This window comes from Mobula hypostoma, chromosome 7 (assembly GCF_963921235.1).
Source record: "Mobula hypostoma chromosome 7, sMobHyp1.1, whole genome shotgun sequence".
NCBI classification, from domain to species: Eukaryota; Metazoa; Chordata; class Chondrichthyes; order Myliobatiformes; family Myliobatidae; genus Mobula; species Mobula hypostoma.
Window position 1 is genome coordinate 123,941,783 of NC_086103.1, and position 17,399 is coordinate 123,959,181.

The 17,399-nt window shown below is 39.1% G+C and overlaps 1 protein-coding gene across 4 annotated transcripts in view; it reads left to right on the forward strand.

The window, feature by feature from the left end:
• The window catches only part of dlg2 (discs, large homolog 2 (Drosophila)), an 841,994-nt gene that overhangs the window by 496,209 nt on the left and 328,386 nt on the right, over positions 1-17,399 (forward strand). For all 4 annotated transcript variants that reach the window (XM_063053945.1, XM_063053946.1, XM_063053947.1 and 1 more), the window contains one exon: positions 11,905-12,007. In XM_063053945.1, the coding sequence (XP_062910015.1) occupies positions 11,905-12,007 (103 nt within the window). The remainder of the gene's footprint in view (positions 1-11,904; positions 12,008-17,399) is intronic.

The following is a 17,399-nucleotide window of genomic DNA, read 5'->3' on the forward strand; positions in this document are numbered from 1 at the left end:
CTACTGACATTAAACTCACCGGCCTATAATTTCCCGGATTACTTTTCGATCCTTTTTTAAACAATGGAACAACATGAGCCACTCTCCAATCCTCCGGCACTTCACCCGTAGACAGCGACATTTTAAATATTTCTGCCAGGGCCCCCGCAATTTCAACACTAGTCTCCTTCAAGGTCCGAGGGAACACTCAGTCAGGTCCCTGGGATTTATCCACTTTAATTTTCCTCAAGACAGCAAGCACCTCCTCCTTTTCAATCTGTACAGTTTCCATGGTCTCACTACTTGATTCCCTCAATTCCATAGATTTCATGCCAGCTTCCTTAGTAAATACAGACGCAAAAAACCTATTTAAGATCTCCCCCATTTCCTTTGGTTCCGCACAAAGCCGACCACTCTGATCTTCAAGAGGACCAATTTTAACCCTTACAATCCTTTTGCTCTTAATATACTTGTAAAAGCTCTTTGGATTATCCTTCACTTTGTCTGCCAAGGCAACCTCATGTCTTCTTTTAGCCCTCCTGATTTCTTTCTTAAGTATTTTCTTGCACTTCTTATACTCCTCAAGCACCTGATTTACCCCCTGTTTCCTATACATTTCATACAATTCCCTCTTCTTCTTTATCAGAGTTGCAATATCCCTTGAGAACCAAGGTTCCTTATTCCTATTCAATTTGCCTTTAATCCTGACAGGAACATACAAACTCTGCACTCTCAAAATTTCCCCTTTGAAGGCTTCCCACCTACCAATCACATCTTTGCCAGAGAACAACCTGTCCCAATCCACGCTTTTTAGATCCTTTCTCATTTCTTCAAATTTGGCCTTCTTCCAGTTCAGAGCCTCAACCCTAGGACCAGATCTATCCTTGTCCATGATCAAATTGAAACTAATGGTGTTATGATCACTGAAACCAAAGTGCTCCCCTACACAGACTTCTGTCACTTGCCCTAATTCGTTTCCTAACAGGAGATCCAATATTGCATCCCTTCTAGTTGGTCCCTCTATATTTAGAAAACTTTCCTGAACAGATTTTACAAACTCTAAACCATCTAGACCCCTAACAGTATGGGAGTCCCAATCAATGTATGGAAAATTAAAATCCCCTACCACCACAACTTTATGTTTCCTGCAGTTGCCTGCTATCTCTCTGCAGATTTGCTCTTCCAAGTCTCGTTGACTATTGGGTGGTCTGTAATACAATCCCACTAATGTGGCCATACCTTTCCTGTTTCTCAGCTCCACCCATAAGGACTGAGTAGACAAGCCCTCTAATCTGTCCTGCCTGAGCACTGCTGTAATATTTTCCCTAACAAACAATGCTACTCCCCCACCTTTCATTCCTCTGCCTCGATCACATCTGAAACATCGGAACCCTGGAATATTAAGCTGCCAGTCCTGCCCCTCCTGTAGCCAAGTTTCACTAATTGCTACAACATCATAATTCCGTGTGTCAATCCACGCCCTCAACTCATCCGCCTTCCCCTCCTAGCATTGAAATATATACACCTCAGAAGATTTTTACCACCACTCACAACCTTTCTATCAGCGGATTTGCCTAAACTTTCAACATCATTTATTTTCACCCCAGCCACACTGTCAGCTCTGGCACTCTGGTTCCCATCCCCCTGCAAATCTAGTTTAAAGCCTCCCCAGTAGCACTAACAAACCTCCCTGAAAGGATATTGGTCCCCCTGTGGTTCAAGTGTAACCCGTCTCTCTTGTACAGGTCCCACCTGCCCCAGAAGAGGTCCCAATGATCCTGAAATCTGAAACCCTGCCCCCTACACCAGTTCCTCAGCAACTTGTTCCTCCTCCAGAGCATCCTATTCCTACCCTCACTGGCACCTAGCACAGGTAGCAATCCTGAGATTACCACCCTTGAGGTCCTGCTTTTCAACTTTCTACCAAGCTCTCTATACTCACCGTCCAGGACCTCCTCACTCTTCCTTGCTATGTCATTGGTACCGATGTGCACCACGACATCTGGCTGATCACCCTCCCACTTCAGAATGTCATGCAATCGATCAGAGACATCCTTGAGCCTGGCACCTGGGAGGCAACAAACCATCCTGGATTCTCTGTCACGACCATAGAACCTTCTATCTGCACCTCTAACTATCGAGTCCCCTATCACTACCGCTCTCCTCTTTCTCCCCCCTCCCTTCTGCACTGCAGAGCCAGACTCAGTGCCAGAGATCCGGCTACTTCAGCTAGTCCCAGGTAAGTCATCCCCCCCCAACAGTATCCAATGCTGTATACTTGTTGTTGAGGTGAATGGCCACAGGGGAACCCTGCTCTGCCTGCCCTTTGCTCTTCCCTCGCCTGACAGTGACCCAATTTCCTGTCCTCTGCTCCTTTGGCGTAACTACCTCCCTGTAGCTACAATCTATAATCTCCTCATTCTCCCGAATGATCTGCAGGTCATCCAGCTCCTGCTCCAGTTCCCTAACGCGGTTTGTCAGGAGCTGCAGTTGGATGCACCTCCCATTTTTTTTTTTGGATGGCTTTTGTTGGTAATGACCAACAATGTTTGCAGTTTTCCGCTATTAAGTGCCAGTGGTAGCATAGAGGGAGGCACAGTAGCACAGCAGTTAGCTCATCACCTTACAGGGCCAGCAATTACCAATCAGAGTTCAATTCAAGCCGCTACCAGTAAGCAGTTTGTATGTTCTCTCTGTGACCACATGGGTTTCCTCCAGGTGCGCCAGTGTCCTCTCACAGTCCAAAAACATATAGTAAGGGTTCGTGAGTTGTGGGCACGCTATGTTGCCACCAGAAGCATGGCGACACTTGCAGGCTGCCCCCAGCAGAATTGTCATTCATTTGATTTGATGCAAATGACACATTTCACTGTATATTTTGAAAGCTAATTTTTCTTTCTTTTTTTCCAATCATTGGAAACAGAACTTGGTGAGTTTAAAGGGATCATGAGAAATGGGACCCTATTTTGTTTAAAAGGAATGTAGAAATAAGGCTGATATGAGCTTAAAGGCATCATGGGAGACAGAACTAAGTGTGTTTAAATGGAGCACCAGAAACAGGGCTGAAGTCAGTTTAAAGAGAGGACAGAATCTGGTGTGCCAGGTACCAAACTATCTGGATATCCAAACAAATGGATACTAGATTATTGGTGCTTTACTGAATACCCAACAGCCAGTATTACCTCACAAGTTCATAGAAATAAAGACCAAGGATAAATCTCTATTCCCACAATTTGGATAAGATAGTTGTAGATGAGGATAGGATAACACAAGAAAAGAATAATTCCAATTGTATGAATGTTAAAAGGCTAGTTTAAATTTATTTCCCAAGCCCTAATTTTCTTTGAAAAGATGGAAGGAATGGCCATTATCTTTAACTTTTTTGCAGTCCATGTAGCAAAGATATTCACATAAACTTGTTAGGTCGAGAACTTCAGAATTTTGATCAGCAGATTTTCATGTCATGATGGGAGGGGAAATTAATGATGGATTGTTAGTCGGTGGCTTCTCTTTCCCTTCTAGATGCTGCCCATAATACTATTATAGACATGGTTGAGGGTATATGTGGTGGGTGGATTGAAAATCACCTTTATGTTTGGTAATGTCAAGCTTTTAGAGTATTGTTACATCTGTGCCTAGCCAAGTAGGTAGAGAGTTGTCCACGTGATTGGTATAGAAGAACATAAAAAATAGCAGGACAACATTAAAGTTTTCAATAATCATGCCTTAATCTAATTGGTCTCTGCTGCAATTTTCTTATAGAAACATAGAAACATAGAAAATAGGTGCAGGAGTAGGCCATTCGGCCCTTCGAGCCTGCACCGCCATTCAGTATGATCATGGCTGATCATCCAACTCAGAACCCTGTACCTGCCTTCTCTCCATACCCCCTGATCCCTTTAGCCACAAGGGCCATATCTAACTCCCTCTTAAATATAGCCAATGAACTGGCCTCAACTGTTTCCTGTGGCAGAGAATTCCACAGATTCACCACTCTCTGTGTGAAGAAGTTTTTCCCCATCTCGGTCCTAAAAGGCTTCCCCTTTATCCTTTATTCTGGACTTCCCCAACATCAGGAACAATCTTCCTGCATCTACCCTGTCCAATCCCTTTAGAATTTTATATGTTTCAATAAGATCCCCCCTCAATCTTCTAAATTCCAGCGAGTATAAGCCTAGTCGATCCAGTCTTTCATCATATGAAAGTCCTGCCATCCCAGGAATCAATCTGGTGAACCTTCTTTGTACTCCCCCTATGGCAAGAATGTCTTTCCTCAGATTAGGGGACCAAAACTGCACACAGTGCTCCAGGTGTGGTCTCACCAAGGCCTTGTACAACTGCAGTAGTACCTCCCTGCTCCTGTACTCGAATCCTTTTGCTATGAATGCCAGCATACCATTCACCTTTTTCACCACCTGCTGTACCTGCATGCCCACTTTCAATGACTGGTGTATAATGACACCCAGGTCACGTTGCACCTCCCCTTTTCCTAATCAGCCACCATTCAGATAATAATCTGTTTTCCTATTTTTGCCACCAAAGTGGATAACCTCACATTTATCCACATTAAATTGCATCTGCCATGAATTTGCCTACTTACCTAACCTATCCAAGTCACCCTGCATCCTCTTAGCATCCTCCTCACAACTAACACTGCCGCCCAGCTTCGTGTCGTCTGCAAACTTGGAGATGCTGCATTTAATTCCCTTATCTAAGTCATTAATATATATTGTAAACAACTGGGGTCCCAGCACTGAGCCTTGTGGTACCCCACTAGTCACTGCCTGCCATTCTGAAAATGTCCTGTTTATTCTCACTCTTTGCTTCCTGTCTGCCAACCAATTCTCTATCGACATCAATACCATACCCCCAATACCATGTGCTTTAAGTCTGCGCACTAATTTCCTGTGTGGGACCTTGTCAAAAGCCTTTTGAAAATCCAAATATACCACATCCACTGGTTCTCCCCTATCCACTCTACTAGTTACATCCTCAAAAAATTCTATGAGATTCGTCAGACATGATTTTCCTTTCACAAATCCATGCTGACTTTGTCTGATGATTTCACCACTTTCCAAATGTGCTGTTATCACATCTTTGATAACTGACTCTATCATTTTCCCCACCACTGATGTTAGGCTAACCGGTCTATAGTTCCCCGGTTTCTCTCTCCCTCCTTTTTTAAAAAGTGGGGTTACATTAGCCACCCTCCAATCCTCAGAAACTAGTCCAGAATCTAAAGAGTTTTGAAAAATTATCACTAATGCATCCACTATTTCTTGGGCTACTTCCTTAAGCACTCTGGGATGCAGACCATCTGGTCCTGGGGATTTATATGCCTTTAATCCCTTCAATTTACCTAACACCACTTCCCTACTAACATGTATTTCGCTCAGTTCCTCCGTCTCACTGGACCCTCGGTCCCCTACTATTTCCAGAAGATTATTTATGTCCTACTTAGTGAAGACAGAAATAAAGTAGTTATTCAATTGGTCTGCCATGTCCTTGTTCCCCATGATCAATTCACCTGTCTCTGACTGTATATCTATATCTATTCTCTATAACCCTCATCTGTCAACTGACTCTCTATCTCTCCTTCTGAACTCCAACATCCTCATAAAAGAACTGGTTTATCCAGGAATCAACTGAGTTAACTTTCTCAGATGTGCCTGTTATGCAAAAATATACTTCCTTAAATAAGGAGGCCAAATCCTGAAATAAGGAGGCAATTCTCCAATTGTGGCCTCACCATTACCTTATATTACTGGTGGATAACCTCGCTTCTTCTATAGTAGTGCATCTGCATTTAAATGTTATTCTATATTTCTCTTCTACCTATCAAAACAGATAATCTAATTATCCTTCATTTGCCAAATACAGTGGATTCTGGTTGATTGGGATACAGCAAGACCAGAATATTTTGGCCCAATTAAGAGGTTGTCCCAATTAGCCAAAGTTTTATGGAAATAGATAAAAAGGTATAAAAGAGACAAACTGAGGAAATTATGTATTTAAATTAAATCCAGAAAGCATTAGTACTATAAAACTGTGTATTAGTTCCTAATAGTTATCAATGGAATAATTCATCCAGTGTGCCTAATGAACAAAATCAACACAGACACATAGTGCAGATAATGGACTGCCTTCATACAATGCTGTCGATGATTACATCCTCCAAATCTTCATTTTCATTGTAACGTTCAAGATGATTCTGAATACCTTTAAATTCTTCATAGTTCCTAATTTGTTGAAGTAGTAAAATTATTTCATTTTCACTCTGGGTCATTTCTGCCATTTCCAAACCAGAATACTTGAAACCACAGTGAGCAGAACAGTTCTGAATTGCCTTACTGTTTATTTCTTGCCAACTATCAGAGACAAAAATAACTGGTTTTGAAGACATGCACACACAACTGATGCAATTTAAAAATGTTTTACTCTAAGGACGGTGTAGCATCTAATGTTCACACAAGTGCACACAACTGACCCTAGTTAGAACCTATTCAAATTAGTCTCCTGCCTCAATTAAGCAGTATAGTGTCCCAAATAAATAAAGGGAATCTCAGCAATTTTCTCAATTGTTTTTTGTTCTTAAGGGTAGTCCTAAATAAGCAGCTGACCTGATTAACCGATAGTTAAACAATTAATTGCTATCCTCTGTATTGGTCCAATTACTTGATCTATTTCTTATAGATTCTTTACATATTCTCAATATCTTCTCCCACCCATTTTTGTCTACCACTGTATACATTGAGCCCTTTCATCTAGTTCATGAATATACAATCACTTTATTTCGTACTACTGTACACCTGCACTTTAATGCAAATATCTAATCAGCCAAACATGTGGCAGCAACTCAGTGCATTAAGGCATATATACATGGTCAAGAGGTTCAGTTGTTCTTCAGATCAAACATCAGCACAGGGAAGGAATATGATCAATGTGACTTTAACCATGGAATGATTATTGATATCAGACAAGGTGGTTTGAATATCTCAGATCTCAACTGCTGATCTCCTGGGATTTTCATGCACAACATTCTCTAGAGTTCAGAGGGAATGGTGTGAAAAATCTCAAACATCCAGTGAGCAGCAGTTCTGTGGATGAAAATGCCTTGTTAATAAGAGAGGCCAGAGGAGAATGGCCAGACTGGATCAAGCTGTCAGGAAGGTGACAGTAACTCAAATAAACATGTGGTACAACAGTGGTGTGCAGAAGAGCATCTCTGAATGCACAACACATCAAACTTTAAAGCACATGAGCTACAGGAGCAAAAGACCACAAACATACACTCAGTGGCCACTTTATGAGGTACAGGAAGTACCTAGTAAAATGACCACTGAGTATCGGTTGTAAATATATGAAGGTCAGCATTGATCCCTCAGACACTATGCATGTTGCAACTTTCAGACTTTGTTTTTATATGTTAGCCAATCCTAATTCCCAGCAACTGCTTATCGTTTCCCCATTCCATCAACTTTTATCTTGTGCAACTTTACTTTTCATTTGATACTTTATTGAATGCCTAATAAAAATCAAAATGCAGACTGATAACAAATGGGTTCTAATCTTCTATTGATTTTGTCTGTAAGTTGGAAAGTACACAAGAATCAAATGGCAAAAGCACATGAAACTGATAAGAAAGAACAGTTACTAAAAGCAGACAGAACAAGCATTTAGCTATACATAGGAGTGAATATATTGGACTTTTGAATTTAGTAATGTTATGCCCTGTACGTTACATCTGCTAGTTTCCCTTTGTCTACCCTGAGTGACACATGGTGAATGAACACTTTCAATAAATCTTGTATTATGATGTTCTATGTGCCCTTCTATACTTTCCTAATAATAGATAGTAATATTTTCCAATTAAAAAGTAGATGTCATTTGAGTTTTTATTTAGTTCTTCTTCGTGCCTTGTGGCGCATTGGGTGGCAACCTTGCCATTCCTTTAGCATTTGTCTGTTTTCTATGAGATCGAGTTGTTAGCTCGACTCAACTCAGCACGGATGGAAAGCCTGCAAGGAGCTGACCGGATTTGAACTGGACCGCTCGCATTGAAGTGCACTGTGGATGCCACTACACCACCAGCCATCTCATAGATTCAGGCTAACTGATCAATAGTAATAGTTTCCTGCCTTCTGTCACCTAACAAAAAAAGCAACTTGCTAATCCATCCTGCCTATTTAAACTCTAGTATTTCACAATACATGTATTTTTCATCCCAACGAGAACCAATTAATTTTCTGAGAGAAGGGGGAAATAAGATATACTTCCAGGACAATTATGGGGATAAAGTATCTGACAAGCTCCTCGCTAATTGCTTAAAGCAAAAGGAACTATTCCTATACTATCTTGCTCCATCACTATTGCTCTTGTTACTTAAACCCACCTGTCTTTCATCCATGATTCCCCTGTTGATTCTTCATGTCTGCATACTCCCTTATTGTCAAACTACTTCTACTCCTGATAAAGGGTCATTGATTTGTAATGTACTTTAAGGTAGGGTTGAGAGCCTGTACCTAATTGGCGATAATCTTCAGAAAGATTCTCTTGCACGTCATGGTAATTCTAAGGCAGAGATGAGCGTTGAATTGTACCTTTGAACCTTTGATTTCTATTAATAATCATGAAAGGATTATGATTATACATAATCATAATTATGGACCTTTTTTTAAGGGAAAGAAATGAGTTCTGTTGCTTAAGTTCAGGCAGCAACTATGGAAAGGAATAAATAGTCCACATTTCAGGACTCATGATGAAAGGTCTCAGCCTGAAATGTTGACGATTTATTCCTTTTCATAGATGCTGCCTGGCCTGCTGAGTTCCTCCAGTATTTTCTATGTATTACTCTGGATTTCCAGCATCTACAAAATTTCTTGTGCTTTTGAAATAAGTGAAACATTTTATAAAACTTGTTCAAAAATTAATATTAAAATGAATAGTCACTCCTACTTTTCATGTTATATGTTAATAATCTGGATGATGGAATTGATGGCTTTGTGCAGTTTTACAGACAATTCATAAAGATAGGTGGAGGCAAAAGTAGTATTGAGGAATCAGGGACTCTGCAGAAAGACTTGGATAGATTAAGGGAATAGGCAAAGAAATGACAGACGAATTACAGTTCAGGGAAGCAAATGCACTTTGCTAAAAGGGATGAAGGCATAGATTATTTTCTAAATGGGGAGCAAATCAGAGGTGCAAAGGGACTTGTGCAGGATCCCTAAAGGTTAACTTGCTGGTTGAATAATAGTAATTATTATTATTAATAATTTTGTGACATTTGGAAGATATTGTCTCTCTTTCATCTAAACTTTAAAGAGTATAGTTACTGTCTCCCAGTGTGTCCTCATACAGGAAACCTGCCATCTTGGAACCACACATTGCTGTCTATCCAATAAATTCAAGAAAGTCTCAATCCCAAGTGCTCTACCTATATTAACAATCCAGTGTACGATTACATCAAAACTAATCTTAAAATACAAATACATCATATTCCCCTGTTCTCGTTTATCTACTCAACTAGTGAAATTCTCAAAAAAAATCCTACAGATTAGTCAGACTAATTTTCCCTTCATTAATCTAAATTGCCTCTGGCAAGTCAATCCTATTGTGTATTTTAAAGCTACCCTGTTATTATGTCCTTCAGTTCCCCTCCTGCCGAGCAGGACAGTGGTTTCCTGCTTTTTCTCTCCCCATTTTTTAAATAATGGGGTCACATTGCTATCCTCCAATTCACAGGAATGATTCCGCAATTTACCAAATCCTTCATTGCTAAACAAACCTCCTATAAAATTCCAGGTGTTGATCATCAAGTTCTTGATATTTTTCAGCTTCTAAGCCTACCAATTTGTATAATCTTTAGACAAATAGTTACTTAATTCAGTCTTTCAATCTCATTAGACCTTGATTCTCTGATATAACCAGCAGGTTTTGTATGTTTTCTTCCATGAAGACAGATGCAAATTATTCAATTTGTCTTTAATGTCCTTTATAAATTCTATTGCACCTCTCTGTAAAGGGGCCACATTTGTCCTTGTTAGTCTTTTCCTTGTTATGTAATTACAAAAGCTTTAGAAGCCTACTTTGAAGTTTTTTACCAAATTACTCTTGCATTTCATCTAGTTTTTCTTCATCAACTTCTTGGTCCTTCTTGGTTGAGAGCTAAGGTGTAAAATATTCTCAGTTTTTAGGTGTATTGCTATTCCATACAACTTTATATGTCTGCTTTTGATTTAATAGTAACTTTAATTTCTCTGGTAAAACACTTTTCCTTTTGGGTTGTTTGCCATAAAGCATTCATGTTTTCAACTTATGCACTATGTGTTTTAAACACTAAACAATATCCATCCCTAACATGTCTTTCAATGTACTTCCAATCAAGTATACCCATCCTACTTCTATAACATCAGTTTTTTTGTTACAATGTAGTCCCTAATTTCATATTACTTTCAAACTCATTTTTTTTATTAAGAGAGGTGGACAGGGTGAAAAGGGGGAGAGTAAAGATCCAGAAACAGGAACAAGGGAAAATTTGGAAATCCTGCCTGAAGAAAAAGTGCTAAGGATTGCAGGAGAACGAGGGAGATGGTGTGAAGAGGGAAAGATGGCAAGAAATGTGAGATGGAGACAGTGATAATGAAATGGAGAAAAGGAATGAGAGAGCCTCAGCAGGGAGAGATGTACAGAAGGAAAAGTACAGCAGACTCAAAGGGTCTTGCTCTGAAATGTTGACTGTACTTTTTTCCATAGATGCTGCCTGGCCCATTGAGTTCCTCCAGCATTTTGTGTTTGTAGCTTAGATTTTCAGCATCTTTTGTTTGCAGCAGGCTGATATCTCCCAGAAATGGAGTTTGGATTCTGCTCCTTGGATTAAAAGCTGGAGCTCAGTTTGATTTGCAGTATGCACTCCGGCCACTGACATGAGACAACACTTTAATTCCATTGAGTCTTTGTCACCCCTTTCCCATTATTTTTACCTCTGCCCCTGCCTCCTCATCTTCAGTGCTCCTTTTGAAATCCATTCTTCTTGAGCCTCAAATTTGCTTGATGTTGAGTCCTAAATTCTTCATCACTCTTCTTCCAGCATCATTCTCACCTACTGCTAACTCTGAATACTGTAACCTCATCCACTCCTCTAGTCCCACCAACTCGCCCTCTCTCTTTATCCACTCCCTATAATTATGCTCTATCACTTCTTGCTGCTCACCCCACTCACTGTCTTTAGCCCCCTCATTCCTCCTTTCTTTCCCTACCCTTTCCAATTCACTTACCCTGTTCTTGCATCACAACTCCCCTTTTATTTCCCTGCTCCCTCTTCTCCAGCCTCCCCACTCATCTTACTGTTTTCCACTCTACCTGCCCTCTTACTTTATTGCCCTCACTATACATCGCACTCTTCTAACCTCTTCCTCATTCCTTCCACGACACTCTTTGCTCACTTCCCCTTCCTCTCAAAAACAACAGCATTTTCATTTTGTTTTGCAGTGTGATTTAAAGTACAATTTAATCATTTTTTAATATTCACACAGTTCATTATGATTTTAATCACTTGACAGCCAAATTTGTGTTATAATTTTAGTAATATTGTAATATTGAAATGTTGATAATCAACATAGCAACTGAAAAGCTTACATTTTGCAGATTTCCATTAATAAACTGTTCACTGCTCTGTATTTCTGTGATTGCATTTCTTTTTGCATAATTTTGTTTGATTTTGATATTTGCTATTTGAATACAAGTTGTATTTCTTCAGTGTTGGTAGGATTTTTAAGGGTTTGAAAAGCCTTGTATGGTAATTGTGGCCTTAAAATATTCATGGCTATATGCACTGCTATTGGCATTCAGTTTTAAATCAGCTGCAAACATAGGAATCAAGTTAATATACAGGTAAATTCACTTATTTTGTTACCTTATGCTCAGGTAAATGGCAGAGATCTTCGTGTTGCAACACATGAACAGGCTGCAGCAGCTCTTAAAGGAGCCGGCCAGGTTGTGAATATGATTGTTCAGTACAAGCCTGAAGGTGAGTACTCTAACTTGAACTTGAATGTTTTTAATGCTTGATATTTGTTTGATGAGCATAGTAAATTGACTTTTAGTTAAATTTTGGTCAGATGTAATATTATTACTAAGATTCTAGGGAAAAAATATGTAAGTCAACAACATAAAAGAAAAGATGTACAAGGATTAAATAACTTTGACAATCCAAAGCTATCTGACAATCAATGGGATGCATTAAGTTTCCTTTTCTGATGTATTATCCATTAAGATGACTTTAAAGAAAAGGATGTATTTTGTATATTTAATTTCTTAATCAAAATATTGGGTACAGCATCATTTATGCACTAGAGAGTACCTTCTTCTACAGGAATGCAGAGATACCTGAACTGCTGCGAAGAAGATTGTCGGAGAGACTCCATGTCCCTCAGAGTACCTAGAATAGATAATATTTGGAATTAATGTAATTCTGTTACCCAAATTGCATTGTAAATAATCAGTTCATTATTTACAACTTCTTTCTTCTTACCGTTGCTGGGAGTTATGCTTGACTTCAGTAAATGTACATCTTCTGAGGTCCTTCAGGGCAATATTCACAAGAGAGCTGCAAAATGCTGAAGAAATGTCTTTGATACAGGCATAACAAACGCCCAACACCATACCATTAAATAAATGGGGTATAATCTACCAGGTGCAGATACAACTTTAATTGTATATCCTTCTGCCCAAGTTACGCTCCAGTTTCAATTCCATTCTCTTGCTTCTCTAACAGTGTCTTCAAGTTTTTAATTAAATTGGTGTATAGGTTACTGCGTATAACAGTAGTGCAGTGGAAAAAAATGTATGGTAACATGAAGAAATGAAATTCTCAGTACTGGAATGAATTGGTTCTAGGGTATGGCGTGAAATTTAAAAAGAAGAACACCTATTTTTTGGACCTGCTACCAAGTTCACAGCACTGTTACAAATAATTTGACACTAATTGGCTGCCACATTTGAAGATCATAACATAGCGAATGTGCAAACTGGAAAGGCACACGAATGGAGCAGTAGGTACACTTGTAGAATTTAGGTAGGTGTGTTATTAATGAAAATTTGCCCATTAATATATAATTAATAATATATTAAACCTGGATAGGTTGATGGAGGAAATTTCCATTGCTGTTAACAATATTAACGAGACCACCAATTATGATCTGATGTGCAAAATAATTCGTTTTCAAAAGATGTGATTGTAAATTATAGTCATTGGATTACTATGACAAGAGACAATATTGACTTTTACTCTATTTATATAAATTATTATTGCATTCTCAATATTGGTTTTAATGCCACTCAGGCAATTTAATGAGATGGTGATCACCCTAGTCTAAATATGGGAAGTAATTTAGTTGGATTTTGTCAGTTCTTAGACCCTGGAACTATGAGATAAGTACAGTCTCAGCTGAAGCCATACTCACTGAAGTGATGAACTTCTGCAGTACATTTAAGCTCTGTCGATATAATGAGCTAGAACCATTCCTCCTATAAAGCAACTAAAAATACTAGGCAAACCAAGCCCTAGTGGTTGACTTAAATTTCTGTAAAATGGCATAGGATGAGATTAGATTAGCTTTATTTGTCACATCCACATTGAAACATTGAAGCATACATTGAAATGTGTTGTTTGCGTCAAATTATATCAGCAAGAATTGTGCTGGGGGCAGACTACAAATGTTGCCATGCTTCCGGCACCAATATAGCATGCCCACAATTTACTAATCCTAATCCATACATTTTTGGAATATGATAGCTACAAGAGCACCCAGTAATGTATAGACACAAAGCCTGGACTGAAATTTAGTGCTGTACTGGATTTGAAAATGGGGGCCAAAGAAGAAATTTGAGGGAATTTAAATTGCCTATTACTTATCCTTTTTCTTGTGCAGTCGTTTGTCTCTGTTGAAATGAATGGACACACTATTCCTGGAAATTGTTTGCAGGCAGATTTCTGAAAAACTATTTTTAGAATCTGAGCTAATTTTAAATAGAGAATTCAGATATAAGCAAAAGTGTACTGAACCACTCTAGTCATTTCATATTTCACATTTAAATGATCTCTTATTTGTCTCTAAAGCAGAAAAAAATTATTAGTAGGAATGGAGCATTTTAAGGCATTTATTTAATAACATTTCAAGCAAAGAAGTATTTTATATTTTCAAGTTCCTTGCTGTCTTCTGTTTAATTGCTTATTTTCCACATAGTGGAAGTTATATGTTGCTGGCATATTTTAATGATTGATTATAACTACTTTATAAAAGCACCAATTTTTAACTGGACATTGTACTAATTGTTGATGTTTCAGAAATAAGGTTTAATTGATTGGCTTGTACTTATGTTATCTTTGGCAATACTCCATTAGGAGCATCGGAAGTATCGTGTAATTATGGATATATTTTGCAATTGGTCTTTTTTCCTAGTGAATGTTAATTTGTAAAAGAAGTTCTAAGTATTAAAAATCTTTAATCTTGTTATGGAACAATAATTAAAATGGCACTCCCACTGCCTTCATTTGAAAGCTAAATTATATATTTTCCACATGCACAACTGCAACTGTATTAACTGTTTATCCTTGGAATCAAAATTAACATTGTGAAATAATTCAGCTTTTATTTATTACTTTAGTCAGATGATCTCATTTATAGCTATTAACTCAATTCTAGGGATAATTACACAGTAACATAGAATACTGGAGTGCAGCCTAGAGTAGGTAGCTTAAAAGTGGACAGAGGCCTTATTACAGGAGACGGCAAAGAAAATAGGAGGGAAAGGAATAGTTACAAGTTTAACAGTGAAGGGAATGAGTGTAGACAGAGTGTGAACATAGATAATGGGACCTCCAATGCCAGCCCTTCCTCGGTAGGCTTGATCCCCTGCTTAAGGACACTCCAGGAGCTTCCTTGAGCAGGGGATTCCCACTCTGTGCTGATATCAGCCTTGTACTGCCTCAGGAAAGCCCCTATGAAACACAGAGTTTTCCTCAGGGCTGGAGAGTGAGGAAAAGCATGGGAAGGAATTAGGGTTTGAGGTGGGAAAGAAAATGTTTGGAAAGTGAGGATCAGAGCCTCAATGGGGGAAGGGTGCCTGGTCCAGGGAAGGGAATGAAGGGTGTCATGAAGCAAAGTGTGAAAGATATGCAAGGTTGAAGGAAAGCAGTCTGAGAGAAGAACATGAAGTTCAGGGCCTAAAACATCACAACCCTTGGGACAACTCTAATAGTAATTGAGATGAATGTTGCTTCCCTATTGATCAAAACTCTGATGCTTTGATAATGGCTTTGGTACTCTCAATGAAGCATGATAGACCTCAGAGATTTAGGAATAAGATAATGGGTGGATCATTTTTTTTTGGAAGAGTAAACCAAAAGAGAAACGCTATTTTCATAGGATGGGATTTACCATCAAGAACAAGATAGTCTAGTGTTTTATCAAATGCCTCTATGATCTTATAGCCTTCCAACTCCAATTCCCATGAACAGAGAAACAGCAGCTTCAGTCATCAACACACATCCTAATCATGGAGAACTTCTTTACTGCTCTTGCAAAATCTGTGAATCACATATCAAAAGAAGACAAACTAATCCTCCTATTTGACTTCAGTGCCAGGATTGAAAAGGATACAGTTCACTGCCAAGACATGACTGCCAAGAAGTGAACAGGGAAAATTAAGTCTGATGAAGCCTTCCTGCTGAAATGTGCTTGGAACACCATCTTGTCATAACAAAACAAACATGATGTATCATTAGAGAAACAACAGAGTAATCCTTAATCCATGCTTTAGCATTTGTAAGTAATTTCATTGTCCAAGTAAAAGACCACATGCATCTTCATTTGTACCAGTGTGTGTTCAATTGGCTACTGACTACTCCTTCTGTTAATTTAATCAGCCAGGCCCAAAAAAAAAACAGTAATAGCAACAAACACGAGGAATTCTGCAGATGCTGGAAATTCAAGCAACACACATCAAAGTTGCTGGTGAACGCAGCAGGCCAGGCAGCATCTCTAGGAAGAGGTACAGTTGACGTTTCAGGCCGAGACCCTTCGTCAGGACTAACTGAAGGAAGAGTTAGTAAGTCTGGCCTGGCCTGCTGCGTTCACCAGCAACTTTGATGTGTGTTGCAGTAATAGCAACAAATTATCTTCTTAGACACCACCCCACCTGATAATTCCTTATAAATAAGTGCTACAGATTTTCCACTTTATTTGACCTGCCTTAATACCCACCATACTTATCATATAGAAAGAAACTCTTGGATTCTCTACCATAATACATCAAAACTACTTTGAAAAGAACAACTAAGATATCTTGAATCTAACTAAATACAAACACCTGGAGTTCTAAGATTAGAAAATCATAGAAAAAATTAGAAAATGCTGTAAGGGAGGAAAACAATTCTACTGGCACCTGAAGGCTAAGGCCCAACAGAAAATATACAACCTAAGGAAAAGATGGTGGGTTGAAAGTGCACTAGAAATCCAGAAATCCACCACAGCCATGACATGCAGATTTCTTCACACTACCTTCAATCCAAGCACCTATGGTCCCTCCATGCTAGGATCAAAGAAAGAGATGTACTTATTACATACAGAATTAGAGCCTTCTGGAAGGAACTTAAAAGAGCTCCTTGATTATGGTCGTGACATGAGCATTCTTGACATCATTCCACAGCAAACAATCCAATGACCCTTGAGGAACAACCAATGTGCCTCAAAAAAAGTGAGGCCTTCAGAACAGACTACGTGTCTGCTGAAATGTTACCAGTTGGAGGAGAAGAACTGCAGTCATAATTTCACATCCTTGTTTCCTAGATCTTGGAAGAGAAGGACCTGGTAACGTCACAATTGTGACCATAATCAGGATAGGTGAACTGCATGGATGATTATCACCAGGCTCCTCTTCAAGCCCCCTATCTCAGGATCTAATCATCAGGTCCATGAATCATAGTAAAGATTCTGTGTCTATTTAGAGACACAATGGACATAAACTGGGTTGTGCATCAACTCCAAGTGAAATGTTGGGGGCATCATCAACCAGTATACACGAGCTCTTTTGATGTCATAAACACCGACTTTATCAATCAAATGAGGCATGACGCCCATCTTCACTGAGATAAGGTCTATTGTGAAACATCCTTCTCAAATTTGACTGCCTATGAAAACTTGACTCCATCTTACCTCTAAGCAACACAACAAAAATGTGGAGGAACTCAGCAGGTCAGGCAGCATCTAGAGTGAGGAATAACAGTCAACGTTTCAGGCTGTAACCCTCCATCAGGACTTCTGCATTATAATAGAATGCAAGCCATGAGTTTAACTGCTGAGTCCATAACAGACCCTATTCTCAGTGCAGATTGCTGCCAAGAAAGCTTAGCAGTCCCA